Genomic DNA, 15440 nt, shown 5'->3' with positions numbered 1-15440 from the left:
GCCCGATGTTAACATGCAGCTCTTTTTACTTCTCTCTTTTTTTTCTTGGGTTACCATAAAGCCTTTGGTCATTTCTCTTTTCAGTGAAATATTATTTAATACAAGTTATATAGAGACATCTTGCTTTCTGCTCCTCTTTGAAAAGGGAACAGAAAAAAGTGACAGCCTGCACTGAATATAGCAAAAATGTGATGAAAGATGGAAACCTTCCTCAGATGAGAGATTTCTGCAGTCTGCATAATGAAGGAGTACAGATATTGTGTTAAGCTGAATATTGAGAGGCTTAAGCTAAAATTTGAAATAATAATAAATTATCTAGCAGATGCAGTCTGCCTGAAAGGTATACTGTATTATTAGGATGACAGCGTGTGGTATAATAGATTTCATGTATTTTCTTCGTGCCAGCTGAGTTTGTTAGATGGGGTGCTCTGCTGTTGTCCAGTAAGTGATGCAGAAGGTGGTCAGGATTACCCATGACCCATCGCACAGTTTGTGCAGTGATCTCCTCTCCACCACAGCTAGAATAGTGTCCAACTTGCAGCCAATCACAGAGCCTGCCGTCCTGATCAGTTTATGCAGTCTGTTGGTGTCACCAACTCCGATGCTGCTCCTCCAGCAGACCACAGTGAGGTAAGCTGCGCTGAGCACAACAAACTGTAGGAAAAGCTCCAACATTTTGCTGCACACATTGAAGGATCTCAGCTTCCTTAGGAAACGAGTGTGCTCGTTCCCCTCTTGTAAACAGCTTCTGTGCACTCCTCCACTTTATCCCAGGACAGACATGGCCTGTTTCACCACACTATACCTTTGAACATGGAAACATTTCTGTTTCAGAATTCTTGTACATCTAAAAGAATACGTATTTATCCAGAATGACCAGACAAAAAAATTAAACTATACACTCATACTAACCACTAAGCAAATGCCTGTGTAAATAAAACTGCTCTATACCTTTGTAAAGTAGAAACTGAAATCTTTCGAATTGGAGAAGACTTGAGTAAGAGCTCAAACCTCTTCGCAAACTTAAAGAAGTCCGGTCGTCTTAAAAATAGAGTTAAATAACAATTGGTTGGTTGTCTCATATGATCGGTTTCGCTGTATGGCAAATGAAAGTCATATCTTAAAAAGACCTAACAAATCTATAAATCAAGTAAATCTCAGACTCCTGATGGCGCTGTCGCCTTAACGGCGCCGACTTCCACGAGTACTCTTGAACATCCCACTTCCGGTTTCATAACGGCGGCGGCAGCGGTTTCCCGGGCAACCGAGGACCGACAACAAACGAGATGTCACAAAGTTTAACAAGAGCGCGACAAGCGATTGCCCGAAAAAAAGTGACCAGGTGTTACGGTGAATTTGTGTTTATTGAGTCTTGTTACTATCGAGATAAACAAGTTAAAGAGCTCCATTAAAGACATCAGGACGTCATGAGCGAAGGGTGTGTGCGGGTGGCGGTCCGTATCCGGCCTCTGCTCCCCAAAGAAGTCCTCCACGACCACAGGGTGTGTGTGCGTGTAGTGCCGGGGACCGGACAGGTGATGGTGGGTGAGGACCGACTCTTCACCTTTGACAACGCGTTTGGACCATCAGTCAGCCAGGATGAGGTGTACGAGTCCTGCGTCCAAAGCCTGGTGGAGCGTTTGGTCGACGGTGAAAATGCAACCGTTTTTTGTTACGGGCAGACCGGATCAGGCAAGACGTACACACTGGGCAGAAGGAGCCGAGGTAATGTGAAGTTTAACCAAAAAAATTGGTTAAGCTCCAACACAGAGCTTAACCACTCTGACTGATAAGTGACTGATGAGTTCATGGATTGTAGGAAAAAGGGAACTAAGGGGTTCAGGGGGTTGTTTATTTAATGTGGAAAAACCAACATCTGTGGACTTGAGTCTTTAAACACAGCAGTTTTAGGAGTTTTGTTTGTGCTCTCCAAGGCCCATTAATCATCTGAACTTTCTAACTTCATAACTGTAATTCTCTTTTTCCAAAACCTTCCATAGATGAAGAGGGGGGAATTATTGACCACGCAGCCCAGGATCTGTTCCTATACCTGGCGGAGAAGAGGAAGGAAAGTGATGTTGTGGATGTCACAGTGAAGGTGTCCTACATTGAGGTCTACAGGGAGGAACTAAGAGACCTATTGCAGCTGCAGACCACCCACAACGAGCTTCGTATCAGGGAAGATGAGAGGGGAAACACGGGTAATCAACTTTTTCTACCTTTACTTTACATATATTTTAATATTCAGAGTGGAAATAAAAAAGTAGAAACCATACACTTTCAGAGATGACAAACAGTATCCTATATTTTTGACCATCCATCTGAGTTTCATCCGACTGATAGACCGATTGTGATGTTATTAACATGTATGTATTTCAGGATAAAAAGTTTGAGAGAGCGCACTGGAGAAATCACAAGTACTGCGAAAGATATTATATACTGTGTAATCATTTACAGTCAGCGACTCTGCGGTGCACCTACTTGTAATAATATGTAATATAGTTTTCAGCACATTTAATGAGTGAATGATAAATGATCCAGTGAGATTAGGCATTTTGTGTGAATGTCTGCCTACAGGGGAAGCAACAGTCTTGTTTCATTGACTAAAAAGTCTCTTTGTGTGATTCCAGTGGTGGTGGGAGCCAATGAGGTTGTTATCACCTCAGCAGAGGAGCTGCTCAACAATGTAGAGATGGGAAATATTTTCCGGCACACCGGCACCACTGGAATGAACGAGCGCTCTAGTCGCTCTCATACCATCCTCACCCTTCAGGTCATGTTATCCTGCCACAACAGCAAGAACTCTTCCTTTAAGTCTGTCCGCTCCTCTAAGCTCTGTCTGGTTGACCTGGCAGGCTTGGAACGTGCTGGAAAAACTGGGAACACCGGGACACAACTGAAAGAGTCTGCTCTTATCAACACAGGCTTGTTTGCGCTGGGCAACGTTATCCGTGCACTTTCAGAGCTAAGTCGAAATCGGCACACTAACAACTCCTGCAGTGCACACGTACCATATCGTGATGCCAAGATAACTCGACTCCTTCGTGACTCATTAGGAGGCAGCGCCCACACGCTAATGGTGGCGTGTGTAAGCCCCTCCGACCACTTTGTAGCTGACACCCTGAGCGTCCTGCAGTTTGCATCCACGGCCCGATCCGTTCAGAACCGTCCAGGAGAAACACCGGATCAAACAGAGGTTAAATCATGCCCTACTACAACCTGGCACCCCAGTGATGCTCGACTAGGGGAGCTGGAGTATGAAGTAGAGACACTGAGAGAGCTGTTGAAAGGGAAGGAGAGAGAGGTGGAAACAGAAAAAGCAAAGACTGGTCAGAGATATGAAGAGGGAAGTGACATCAATGCATACTGTCAGACCGAAGTATCTGAACCAGATAGGACAGCAAGCCGAGAGGAAACGTCACAGTACCGTCTGTTGGCAGAGGAAGCTGCTGCTCTGCTTGAGAATATCTCTGGCCCCTCTCCAAGTCCTTCTTTCAGGGAGCGGCTGGAGGATTGGCAAGAGAGACTCAGAGCTGTCAGTTACTCACCTCCAACTCGTATGGAGTGTTCAAAGGAGGAGGGAGACCATTTTGCTCCATTAAACCTCAGAGAAGAGCTTAAAAAATGCCAGGTAACTATAAAAGACTTTAAAAGGGATGTTGCCATGAAGAGATCGCAAAAACTTTGATTACAAGCAATTGATAAAAGTAACGCAAAAAACCTCAGAGATTTTTATTTGCTTACCTTGAAGCCTAAAAGATGGCTAGTGTCTCCAACATGTGGACATGCCTGTCACATTAAACAACAACAAAGGCATGTAAATGAGCTTGGTGTCTTATATATATTACTGTACCCTCATAGATACCTGTTATTCAGAATAGGAGAAGCATATTCAGACTGAAAGCATTCAAACTGCTGATGGAATTGCCGTTAAAGAACTGAAGTCTAATATGGATTTTTTTTTTTAAAACCACTGACATATCTAATGTAAACTAAGAATGACTGCATCCCGTTTAGATTTGAGGCTGTAGAAAGAAGTGAAGCCATTGGTATATCATTGGTTATTCCTTTGTTTCCGTTACAAGTTGTCAACATTTCGTCTGGAATATCTTATCCTCTGAGAGCTTTTGATAAGGTGATGTGAACAAATGCAGCATGGCTCAAATGGAACTGTTTACATAAACAAAAGCCAAGCTGTACAATTTTATAGGCTTGCTATCCTATCCAGTTTCTCTTTTGTATGCTTAGGAAGCTCTCCACATAGACGAGCAACTGTTGGAGCAGAAAGATGCAGAACTGAGACGGGTAAAGGAGGAACTCGAGAAACTCCTTCAAGAGAGGAAAACTCACCTTATGTCGTTAGAGGAAGAAAAGCAGCGATTACGTATACAGGTGAGGAGGAGAACACTGCAATAAAGAGCTGCTCTGTGATGCAGAAATCAGTATATTTTATTTACGGGAAAAAAAATTAAAAGATGAATTTAAGGCATGTCTGCTGTGTTATCGTTTGTTCTTTAAATGTGCGCCTCTGTGCAAATGTTTAGACAGAACAACTGGTGAACCAGCAGATAATGATTGATCGCCTTCGTGGCGAACTCATTACCTTTCGGGGGACAGCCTCAGGGGCAACAGTGGAAGTGGGGAGGTCTGAGTACAAGAGACCCCACAGTGTCCCTCTGATCACACACAGCTGCATGTGGAGGCCTCCCAGGAAGGTAGGTAACTGTGGGTAGTGTGTGGGTTAGGTTGGTGTCCATAAGTGTGGGTTTTTTTATTTTTGTTTTTGTTGTTTTTGTTTGGTCTGTTATAATGTTTTTTTTGTGACTTTTATTATCTGTGCCTGTGCCTTCTAGATTCACTCCAGTCCACCAGCCTATACGCTGGAGAGGGTAATGGCAGCTTTTAAGATGCATGGCCAACTCTTGCTGGCTGAAATCAAGGAAAAAGAGGACGTGTACTGCCCGCTCTTAAAACAGCAGGCAGAGAGCAAAGATAGCAGACCAGAGATGGAGGAAGAGGATGAGAATGACACATCTATGCGCAGACCGAGATTTAGGTGAGAGCAGCATTCTTACTTGTGCAAAAATAAGTAGTAAGTTTCAAGTAACTTACACTCCAAATGCTGACTTAACTAATTTAACTACATGTCAATTTTCTCTGTAATTCTGTTACATAAATACAGTGCAATATGCTAAATTTATTGGTTAAATGAAATTTACATGATTGGTATAGAATCCCTAATGATTAATTATTTGAATAAATAAACATTTGATTTTATATATTTAAGCTGCATTTTATTCACAACTATTGCTTTATGTTTATTGAGGCTGAAGAATCTTTTTTAGTGTATTCTGCTAAACAAGCAATCCCAAAAATCTGAGGCATTAAATCATTTATTCATGTCTAAGGCAATTTAAGCTAAATGTGTAGTGCGAGGATGGACTTTGAAGAAGTAAAAAGTTGTTTTCTTCAGATGCTGCTGCATTTATTCCACGCCGCTTTTGCACTTTGCATATCAATTTTGGGAAAAGGGCTGGATAGTGTGTTGTGTGTACTTGAAAATCCAGCGACACGCTGCAATTTTGCTGTCAAGGATGACTGCATATTGTGCTGCTAGGCAGCGACCTGTTCAGACAACAAACCACTCTTCACTTGGTTTGTGCAGCCAAGCAAACGTCTCACAAAGGCAAAAACATCTAATGTCAAGTTTTTCAGTTTCTCTTTTTATTCTTTTAGATTTTTTTCGATTTCTCTGCAGGTTTGAACCGGCAGCTAAAGCAAGTTTTGCACTTTTTAAAGTAACCCTCTTGGTTTGATCATCTTCCTCTGCATTTGTCACATATAATGAAATAAGGAGTCACCATGTGATCCTGAATTGGATGAATGAATCTATTTGCCTCATCAATTGTCAGTGAAGGACATTAAACTGTACGGAAAGTGTTTATTTGAAGAGTGTGAGTGGATTTTAATTGAAGCAAATCTCTATATAACGCTGGGATGTCAAACTCATTTTACATCGAGGGCCACATCCAGACCCACTTTCATCTTAAGTGGGTCTGGATGAGTGAAGCTTTCTGTGTAAAGCTATTTAATGACATATTTAATACCTGAGATATCTTATATAGCATGTCTCTGTTTTTCTACATGAAAAAATGTGTAAAATAGAGAAAAGGTTCTGGTAGATCACTATGAGGTGCCGTATGGGACATTATTACTGAAACGCTCTCACAAACACTACTGAAATTTTATCTCTGAAGGAAAAAGTGGCTACATAGATGTCTACTCAGCAACCTGCTAGTAGCCTAAGTGTAGCAGCTGCATTAGTTAACAATATATTAGCCTCAGCATAAGTCAAAATTTAGAATAGAAGGAGACAGGCATTATCCTGGTTAATTTTTTTCGGCATATTTGCTTTTTGTCTTTTATAGCAAAGAAAAAAATATCTTAAAATCATTAATAAAACCAGGGAGAGAAGGCTTAGCGTTCCTCCATTTAGCACAATGGATATATTTACTCAAAAGTATGATGATGTCAATAATGTCTGAGACACCCAATGCTCGATGATCCGATTTATCGATGATAAATAATTTCCCCCAGGGATCAATAAAGTATTCTGATTCTGATTCTGATCCATATAAAAAAAATGATATGATGTAATTCAAATGGTGGCACATCATTAATTTTTAGGGAAATCCAATTTTTTAAGTCACACCAAAAGATTGTGTGATAGGGCATAGAAAAAAAAAGATGTTCTAGGGTTTCATTTTCATCAGTACAAAAAGAACACTGATCCACCTCAAAGCCAAATCTCTTTTTTAGAAATTCTGCCACAGGATTAATTTTGTTCATTACTTTAAAGCGTGTTTCTTTAACTTTAGGTAGAATAGGCCATTTCATAAATTTCGAGTATGCTTTATCCAGTGTATCTGAAATAACTATATTAGAACCATGCCATGTAACCATTCTGTCGTAACTATGAAATATTTTGTCTTTAAAGAAACTACTAATAAATTTATTATTGCATTTTCATCAAACAGCTGACATTGTCCTAGCAATAAATTTGGGAGCACTGATGAGAAATTATTGTATATCATAAAGTTTTTAATCAAATGAAGCAGAGGCAGTGGGGCCAGTTCACAAAATTTGTTATATTCTCTTTGAGAACAATTTAGACAATATTTTTCTGAACAGTCTGTGTAACTTAGAATGACACCGTTATCATCCAACAAATCTGTTATGAATATAATCTTTTTGTTTAAACCAGACGCTCTTGAAAATTGATTTTTGATTAAGTGTTATTACCCTATTATTCCATAAGGTTGAATTATGGGGAGAAGTTGTGGGTAAATATCATTTTCCAAAAATGCAAAGTCTGTTTGGGAAAGTTCGATATCTTGCTTGGGATTTTATTTACCTCAAAATCACATTTCAAAATGAAGTCTAATCCTCCTATTTTATTAAACAAGGATCGGAACTACATAGAGTCTGGCTGTGACAGACAAGATTTTAACCATTTAATTCTAATGGTGCCAACCATTAGATTAATAGTGGTTAATAGTGTTAACAGTTGAGTTGCCAATATAAAAAGCTTAGGGGAAACAGGACATACTTGCCGAATTCTGTGTTGCAACTTGAATCCATTCCTGGATTCAAAGAAGCTAATATATTCTTAAGTAATGCGGCTGCTTCACTTAGGCTACTAGCACAGCCGTCCCCAATCCCCAGGTCCTGGACCAGTACCGGTCTGTGAGTCGTTTGGTACTGGGTCGCAAGAGTTGAGGCTCGAGTTTGAAATTTATGGTTTTCAGGGTATTTATTGTTTTTTTTATTTTTATATCATTTATATTGTTAACTCGGTTTCCCATGTGTTATGAATAAATCTTCTTTTTTTTCTTTTTTTTTTGGTACCGGTACTGATTTTATTTTATTGTATTTATCCATGACACCTTAAAGGCCGGTCTGTGAAAATATTGTCGAACATAAATGGTCCGTGGTGCAAAAAAGGTTGGAGACCGCTGTACTTGCAGGTTGCTGAGTAGACATCCTTGTAGTGTTTTGGAATTTACCACTTTTTCCATTAGTTTCCTTGTCAGGAAACAACTTCCTGTTCAGCGGAAATGCCTCTCGTTTCAGTGGAGTGTGTGAGAGCGTTTCAGTAGTGTGTGTGTGTGTGTGTGAGAGACCGTTTCAGTGGAGTGGGTGAGACCGTTTCAGTGGAGTGTGTGAGTGCGTTTCAGTAGTGTGTGTGTGGGAGCGTTTTAGTGGAGTGTGTGAGTGCGTTTCAGTAGTGTGTGTGAGAACGTTTTAGTGGAGTGTGTGAGTGCGTTTCAGTAGTGTGTGTGTGAGACCGTTTCAGTAGTGTGTGTGTGAGACCGTTTCAGTAGTGTGTGTGTGAGACCGTTTCAGTAGTGTGTGTGTGAGACCGTTTCAGTAGTGTGTGTGAGAACGTTTTAGTGGAGTGTGTGAGTGCGTTTCAGTAGTGTGTGTGAGAACGTTTTAGTGGAGTGTGTGAGTGCGTTTCAGTGGAGTGTGTGAGTGCGTTTCAGTAGTGTGTGTGAGAACGTTTCAGTGGAGTGTGTGAGTGCGTTTCAGTGGAGTGTGTGAGTGCGTTTCAGTAGTGTGTGAGAGCGTTTCAGTAGTGTGTGTGTGAGATAAAATTTCAATAGTGTGTGTGTGTGAGACCGTTTCAGTAGTGTGTGTGTGAGACCGTTTCAGTAGTGTGTGTGTGAGACCGTTTCAGTGGAGTGTGTGAGTGCGTTTCAGTAGTGTGTGTGAGAACGTTTTAGTGGAGTGTGTGAGTGCGTTTCAGTAGTGTGTGTGAGAACGTTTTAGTGGAGTGTGTGAGTGCGTTTCAGTGGAGTGTGTGAGTGCGTTTCAGTAGTGTGTGTGTGAGATAAAATTTCAATAGTGTTTGTGTGTGAGAGCGTTTCACTAGTGTGTGTGAGAGATAAAATTTCAATAGTGTGTGTGTGTGAGACCGTTTCAGTAGTGTGTGTGTGAGACCGTTTCAGTAGTGTGTGTGAGTGTGTTTCAGTAGTGTGTGTGTGTGTGTGTGTGAGAGCGTTTCAGTGGAGTGTGTGAGAGCGTTTCAGTGGAGTGTGTGAGAGCGTTTCAGTAGTGTGTGTGTGAGATAAAATTTCAATAGTGTTTGTGTGTGAGAGCGTTTCACTAGTGTGTGTGAGAGATAAAATTTCAATAGTGTGTGTGTGTGAGACCGTTTCAGTAGTGTGTGTGTGAGACCGTTTCAGTAGTGTGTGTGAGTGTGTTTCAGTAGTGTGTGTGTGAGACCGTTTCAGTGGAGTGTGTGAGTGCGTTTCAGTAGTGTGTGTGAGAGCGTTTTAGTGGAGTGTGTGAGACCGTTTCAGTAGTGTGTGTGTGAGACCGTTTCAGTAGTGTGTGTGAGTGCGTTTCAGTAGTGTGTGTGTGAGACCGTTTCAGTGGAGTGTGTGAGTGCGTTTCAGTAGTGTGTGTGTGAGAGTGTTTTAGTGGAGTGTGTGAGTGCGTTTCAGTAGTGTGTGTGTGAGACCGTTTCAGTAGTGTGTGTGTGAGACCGTTTCAGTGGAGTGTGTGAGTGCGTTTCAGTAGTGTGTGTGTGTGAGAGCGTTTCACTAGTGTGTGTGTGAGATAAAATTTCAATAGTGTTTGTGTGTGAGAGCGTTTCACTAGTGTGTGTGAGAGAGCGTTTCACTACTGTGTGTGAGAGATAAAATTTCAATAGTGTGTGTGTGTGAGAGCATTTCAGTAATAATGTCCCTTACAGCACCTCATAGATGACTGTCCTGATTGATGGTCTGGCCCCCAGACCATATGTTTGACACCTCTGATATATGGTATTATAACATATGTATTGTAAATACTCATAATTTTCCCTCTGTGTGTAATATAGGCCTGATTGGTGTTTTGGAAATGTTTCAGGTGTTTGATTTACTAAGTCAAGCTTTGATTCAGAAAACTCAGTATAAAGTTAATGTCAAACGATGTCCGTGGACTAATAGAATGACATTTCTGCAGGCGTTTTTTAAACCAAACATGGACCAATCAGCAGAAAAAATCAGCTCTGAAAGAGAAAAACGCAGAAGAAAATCACACATGTGGTGGAAAACCAGGACTACAGCAGCCTCAGAGAGCCACAGGTACACTTTACATGCACTCTGGTTTGCACTTGTCTGTAGGCTTATCCTTTTTTATAGTGATGGCTTTCTGCCTTAGAACCTTTCTATGACATTCTCAGCTATTCTTTTCTAGCCATCAAGGAAAACCAGCTCAAGCAAAGATCTACGAGGAAAGCAAGAATAAGAGCAAGCGCTACTGAGAGAAGGATCCGAGATCTGTCAATCAACATGCGCATGAAGGAGGAGCTCATCAAAGAGCTTGAGCAAACTGGTGTGTTTAGATAATGTCATACTTTGTATTCTGCTCTCTGCTAAGTGAGGAACTATTGAAGCCTCTGGATTTATTGGTGTATCGAAGGAAGTATGAAAAGCTTTATAACCAGAATGTCCTGCAGCTTCCAGAAGCATCATTAGAAATTCAAAGATGACAATGACAAGAAGATTGTAATGATTAACTTACTATACACAAGCTTATCCACGACCTGCCTACACTGATCATCTCAGAGTCATGTTTTCAAGTAATGATAGTATATTTCTCTAATGCTCAGGCTGATTCTTGTCTACCCTAGATTAATTTGGCTTTTGAACTGAAAACCTGACAAATTTATTCATGTTATCTATTATTTTAAACAGTACATGCATCTCTAAGTGTGTGCTTTTGTGTGGTAGACAAGGAAACTCAGTCTTTGGAAACACGTGACAGGCAAACTGAGGACGGCAGAAAAGCCGGCGTTTTTGCAAGACTTTCCCTGCAGAGACGGGAGTTGCGAGTGGAGATGTATCACAGCCTGCAGCACATGAGAGCGCAGAGAGCACAGCTTCAGAGCAGCCTGAGAGAGACCAGTGAGAATAACAAAGAAGTCCAACAAAATGAAAATGAGGTTAGCTGTACAGATTATTTTAAACAACAATAAAAAAAAAAGAGATGAACTTATTAAAATTGTTTTTGTGTGAGCATTTTGCCTTGTTGGTCCAAATACATGATGGGGCAAAATGAGCAATACCAAGGAAAAATAGTTAATAATTAGAAAAAAAATCAACTTTAAAAAGAAACAATAGAGTTTTTTCACAGTTTTACAAAATGGTAAAAACATCCATACGCCTAACTTTTTCTCACTTTCATATTTATCTTTGCTTAACGAAAGTTTAAATATGAGTCAGCTTTATAATCTTCACATAAAAGCAGTTTGACCTTTATCTTATAAAACCTTAATGTATTTAAACTAATCAGAAAATGGAGGAATAATATAATAATGTGATCACCTGAAAACTGTTTTATCATTAAGAGAAATATCAGATTTGAACAATATATGACAAATAAGGGGGGGGGGGGGTTGTTTGTTTGTTTTTGTTTGTTTTTACAGGAGCAAAGTGCTGGAGTTTCAACTGTATATAAACTGTATAAGTTAGAGGACACAAATGAACAGGTAAAACATTGTTCTTGTTCCCCTGAAATAGTCATTTGGACAGTGCGTTTAGTTTAGTTTAGTTTAGTTTAGTTTAGGAAACTTCAGGTATTAAACTTCTTACAGTGTTTTAGGGTCTACCTTTGTCGTGTCTTCATCAATCTCCTTTTTTGTCCCTTGTGCCCCTTCCTTTCCTCTTTTCCTTCCTTCTTCTCCCTCCCTCACCTTCTCACTGTAGCTGTGTTGCAGTAGTTGGCTGGAGGAGGAAGAGGAGCATGTTCTTCAGAAGAGAGCAGAGCTGAATGAGCTGGAGGAGGAGCTGAAGAGGAGAAAGGAGGTTCTTATTCACAGGGAGGCGTGTGTGCGACAGAAAAGCAAATTAGAGACCAAGAAGCTGTGCTCCAGTCAGGTCAGACTGTGTTTGCTATGGTTTAATTTAAATACTATCACAAGTCACTTTATTAATTACAGTAAAAGATTAGGTGGACACATATAAATGGTAGAATTAGGAGGTTTATTATCAATTTGTTTTTCAGGCTCTGAGTCAGGACCTGCTGCACGTGTCGATGCAGTTGGAGTCGCTGGAGAAGCAGCTACAGAGGAGGAAGGCAGGAGTTACCATGAAGGAACTGGAGAAAGAGAGAGACTTGCTTAAAGAGAGAAGAGACGCTCTGGACGCCCAGCTGAATGACAACCAAGTGCTCACTGTGGAGGTCAGAACAAAGGGAGTGTTGTGTGTATGGTGTAAATTTGACCACGATGTATTACATGTTTAGGTGAAGTGATGTGTGTGTGTCGTCATGTAGGAGACGCATTCCCTTCTCCAGGTGGAAGAAGCTATCGAAGCTCTGGATGCAGCACTTGAGTTTAAAAACCGCTCGATCCAGGACAAACAGAAGAAGCTGTCGGCCACAAACTTTTCTTTGCATCAGTCACAAAACGCTGAACCCGCCCAACTCTGTTATGTCACCAGAAAACTTATGGGCCTGTCGCTGCCTGAGGCACTGGAGCTGCTTGTGAAATATTTCAACAAGGTAACGTAAAATACTTGCATACATATGTATATACGGAATATTCTGCTTTACATATAATCCATATACATTCTCCTTTCTAGTTCTATATCTTGTTCCGTCTTCAAATCCTCTATTAATTCTCTTCCTTTTCTTTCCCATCATCTCAGAGTTTGATAAAAACTTGTTAATTTACCTGTAAAAAGTGATTTTATGGTGCTCATACGGAATCTGAAAGCTCTCTTTTTCTCCTTCTGTTTCATCCATCCATCTTCATCCGCTTTATCCAAGGCCGGGTCACGGGGTCAGCAGCCTAAGCAGAGAGGCCCAGACCTCCCTCTCCCCAGCCACCTCCTCCAGCTTATCCGGGGGAACTCCAAGGCGTTCCCAGGCCAGCCGAGAGATATAATCTCTCCAGCGTGTCCTGGGTCTGCCCCGGGGCCTCCTCCCGGTGGGACATGCCCGGAACACCTCACTCTAATAAGTTTACTCACCTCTTTTTCTCTTCACATGTGGTTCAGTGGTGTACCACTATTGCACCACTACTGCCCACTTCTGCCAAGTGCTTTCTCATAGTAGGTTGTGTGATTGTTGCCGTTTTCCCTCTGACATTGTTGTGTATTGTAGCGTAGTGTCCCTAAAATATAAAGAGATCAAAAGGAGGCAATTAGGGTGGTTCGAGTGTCTGACTAGGATGCCTCCTGCGTGCCTCTAAGGTAAGGTGTTTTTGGGCATGTCCTACTGGGAGGAGGGCAGATCCAGGACATGCTGGAGAAATTACATCTCTCACCTTGCTTGGGAATGCACTGGAGAGAGAAGTTTGGAAGCTTGCTGCCCCTGCACTTTATCAGAAAGTTTATTATCCTTTTAGGTTGTTTGTCTTCGAGAGACAGAGCGCCATCTACATTTGCACTGTGAAGAGCTGGAACTTCAGGCAGAAGAGCAAAAGATGTTGTTGAGAGAGATGGAGGCTGCTATGCAGCGTCTGGCCTTGGATACAGATCGCAGGCTCACCCAGCAACACAGAGATCACCAGTACAACATCCAGCTGCTGCTGCAGAAACTTAAAGGTGAGGAAATTTGTGGAGCCTGGATTTGAACTTGAATTTGTTTTATGACACTTGGTTTCACAGTATGTCTGCATATGTGTTCAGAGGGTGCTCCAGGAGAGGCAGAACAGGCAACACAAGACAGACTGCAGCATCTGGAGAAAGAGCTTTACTTCTACAAAAGCACCAGCCGGCAGCTCAAAAAGAAACTCAGAGTGATCTTCAGCGATTCATTGCAGCCTAATGATCAGCCTTCTTGCCCACAGGAGCACAAACCTATGCAAAAGATGCAGATTTCTTCAAATGAAGCCCAAACTCATCCTGAGGAGGTTCAAACACGGACGCATATTGTAACAACATACCAAAAAATAAATGCAGAGAAAATGGACAAAAAGATACACAATGATTTCTGTATGAACAGAAATGAAAACCAAACCAAGTGCCCTTCTTCTTCTTCTAACCGCCAAACCCTCAAAAAGACAAAAATGCCAGAATACACCCAAATGCTCACACCGTCCCTGGGGAGGAGAGTAGGAGATGAGTCTAGGGAAGGTTTGGAGATGACACCAGTCCGTTTGTGTCGCAGGGATCTGAAGCAAATCACTCCAGCTGACCTGCAGCTCTCTGGTTCTACCACTGGGAGGCGACCGTCTGCTGTGGGTATGAGCACTGAGTCAATCCTGGAGGACTCTATAGAAGTCCTCAGAAACACTGACAGGTGATGTATTTATGTAGATGTCAGGAACAGTAGTAGATACCAGGAAGTAAACAAAGCTGTTTGATGTTGTAAGGCACTCAATGCAATGACTTAATGGGGTTTTAGAGTTCAGGCCAGAAGAACTTAAATTTCTTGTAACAATAATTATTTTTGTTTTGCTTTTTTTCCCCTGTTTTATTTCACCTTTCTACAACAGCACCATCATAAAAAATAAGAACTGCAAACTGTTGACCTGGAGAGATGATGCAGTAAAATCTCATTACTCTTTGCTCAGTCCTTTTATTTGTCTTCCAGTATGGTTAGAAATTTTTATCCTACACGTTTTTGTTCTTCCCACATATTTTTTGGGGCGGTTCTAAACCTTTCAAGTTTTCAAATGTCTTAAATCATAAATGTGCCATAAATATGTTGGCTCTTTTCTTGTATTTCTATATATCATCTTATACTTATCATTATCCATATCCACTACATTGATGCAAAGTCAGTCAGCAAGCTGGAACATTCTCATAAAACGTAGACAGTTTTCATTAATTAGTTAAAGCAATTTTGTTTATGGAGCACTATCTTTAATCCTTCATTGTGAATGCTTAAGGTTTAATATGCTGCACTGTTGCAGGATTATAAAGCTTTTTGATGACAACTTTGTGTGGACTTTATGTATGTAGTTTTATGTTGATTGCTGTGTAAATTATTATTATTTTTATATTGGTTTACTCTTTTCACAATCTAATTTATTAAACACACTAAAATGCTCACCTCACTGTATTGTCTTGATTATCTGGGCTTATTCAAACCTAATTTTGGTGTGAGGGTGCTGTGATCTTTCTCTTCTTGTACATTTTATACACTAGTAATTAAAAAAAACTTGCAAATGCGGTCACTATTTTTTAACATGCAATAAAACCAACATACTTGACAATGAAATTTATAAATTAAAAGCATTAGAATTAAGGGGCAATTACTTTTGCAGGTAGGTTTGGATAGTTCTTTTCTTAATAAATGAAATCAACCTTTAAATTTACATTTTATATTTACTTGGGTTATCTTTGTCTTATATTTCAATTTGTTTTACGCCAATGCGTATTTCCGTTCGGTTGTCATGGTGATATGATAGTTGTTGTAATATGACGAACACGGTAGGTCGT

General features: G+C 40.7%; 1 protein-coding gene across 3 annotated transcripts; it reads left to right on the top strand.

Annotated features, from left to right (window-relative positions):
* Window positions 1–1228: 1228 nt before the first annotated feature.
* LOC309718826 (kinesin-like protein KIF27) lies at window positions 1229–15048 on the top strand. Of its 3 annotated transcripts, none has more exons than XM_082554408.1 (15): window positions 1229–1725; window positions 2001–2201; window positions 2631–3631; window positions 4249–4392; window positions 4545–4715; window positions 4854–5056; window positions 10012–10133; window positions 10246–10383; window positions 10782–10993; window positions 11477–11539; window positions 11757–11927; window positions 12055–12231; window positions 12325–12552; window positions 13400–13598; window positions 13683–15048. In XM_082554408.1, the coding sequence occupies exons 1-15, from the start codon at window positions 1428–1430 to the stop codon at window positions 14297–14299; spliced, it is 3945 nt and encodes a 1314-aa protein (XP_082410534.1). In that variant the 5' UTR covers window positions 1229–1427; the 3' UTR covers window positions 14300–15048. The 3 variants fall into 3 exon arrangements, with proteins under 3 accessions (XP_082410534.1, XP_082410536.1, XP_082410535.1); XM_082554410.1 differs by lacking the exon at window positions 13683–15048 and adding an exon at window positions 12820–12979 and having other exon boundaries at window positions 13400–13556; XM_082554409.1 differs by lacking the exon at window positions 13683–15048 and having other exon boundaries at window positions 12820–13511.
* Window positions 15049–15440: the final 392 nt, after the last annotated feature.

This window comes from Aulonocara stuartgranti (assembly GCF_965226115.1).
Source record: "Aulonocara stuartgranti genome assembly, chromosome: 12".
NCBI classification, from domain to species: Eukaryota; Metazoa; Chordata; class Actinopteri; order Cichliformes; family Cichlidae; genus Aulonocara; species Aulonocara stuartgranti.
This window is presented reverse-complemented; position numbering and strand designations above follow the sequence as displayed.

What these genes read in the sequence shown, in the direction of transcription:
- LOC309718826 (XM_082554408.1), top strand. Translation starts at nt 1,428, where the DNA reads ATGAGCGAAGGGTGTGTGCGGGTGGCGGTCCGTATCCGGCCTCTGCTC. An exon ending in AGATGAGAGGGGAAACACGG is followed by an intron (nt 2,202 to 2,630) that starts GTAATCAACTTT and finishes GTGTGATTCCAG; the next exon opens with TGGTGGTGGGAGCCAATGAG. An exon ending in ATGCGCAGACCGAGATTTAG is followed by an intron (nt 5,057 to 10,011) that starts GTGAGAGCAGCA and finishes ACATTTCTGCAG; the next exon opens with GCGTTTTTTAAACCAAACAT.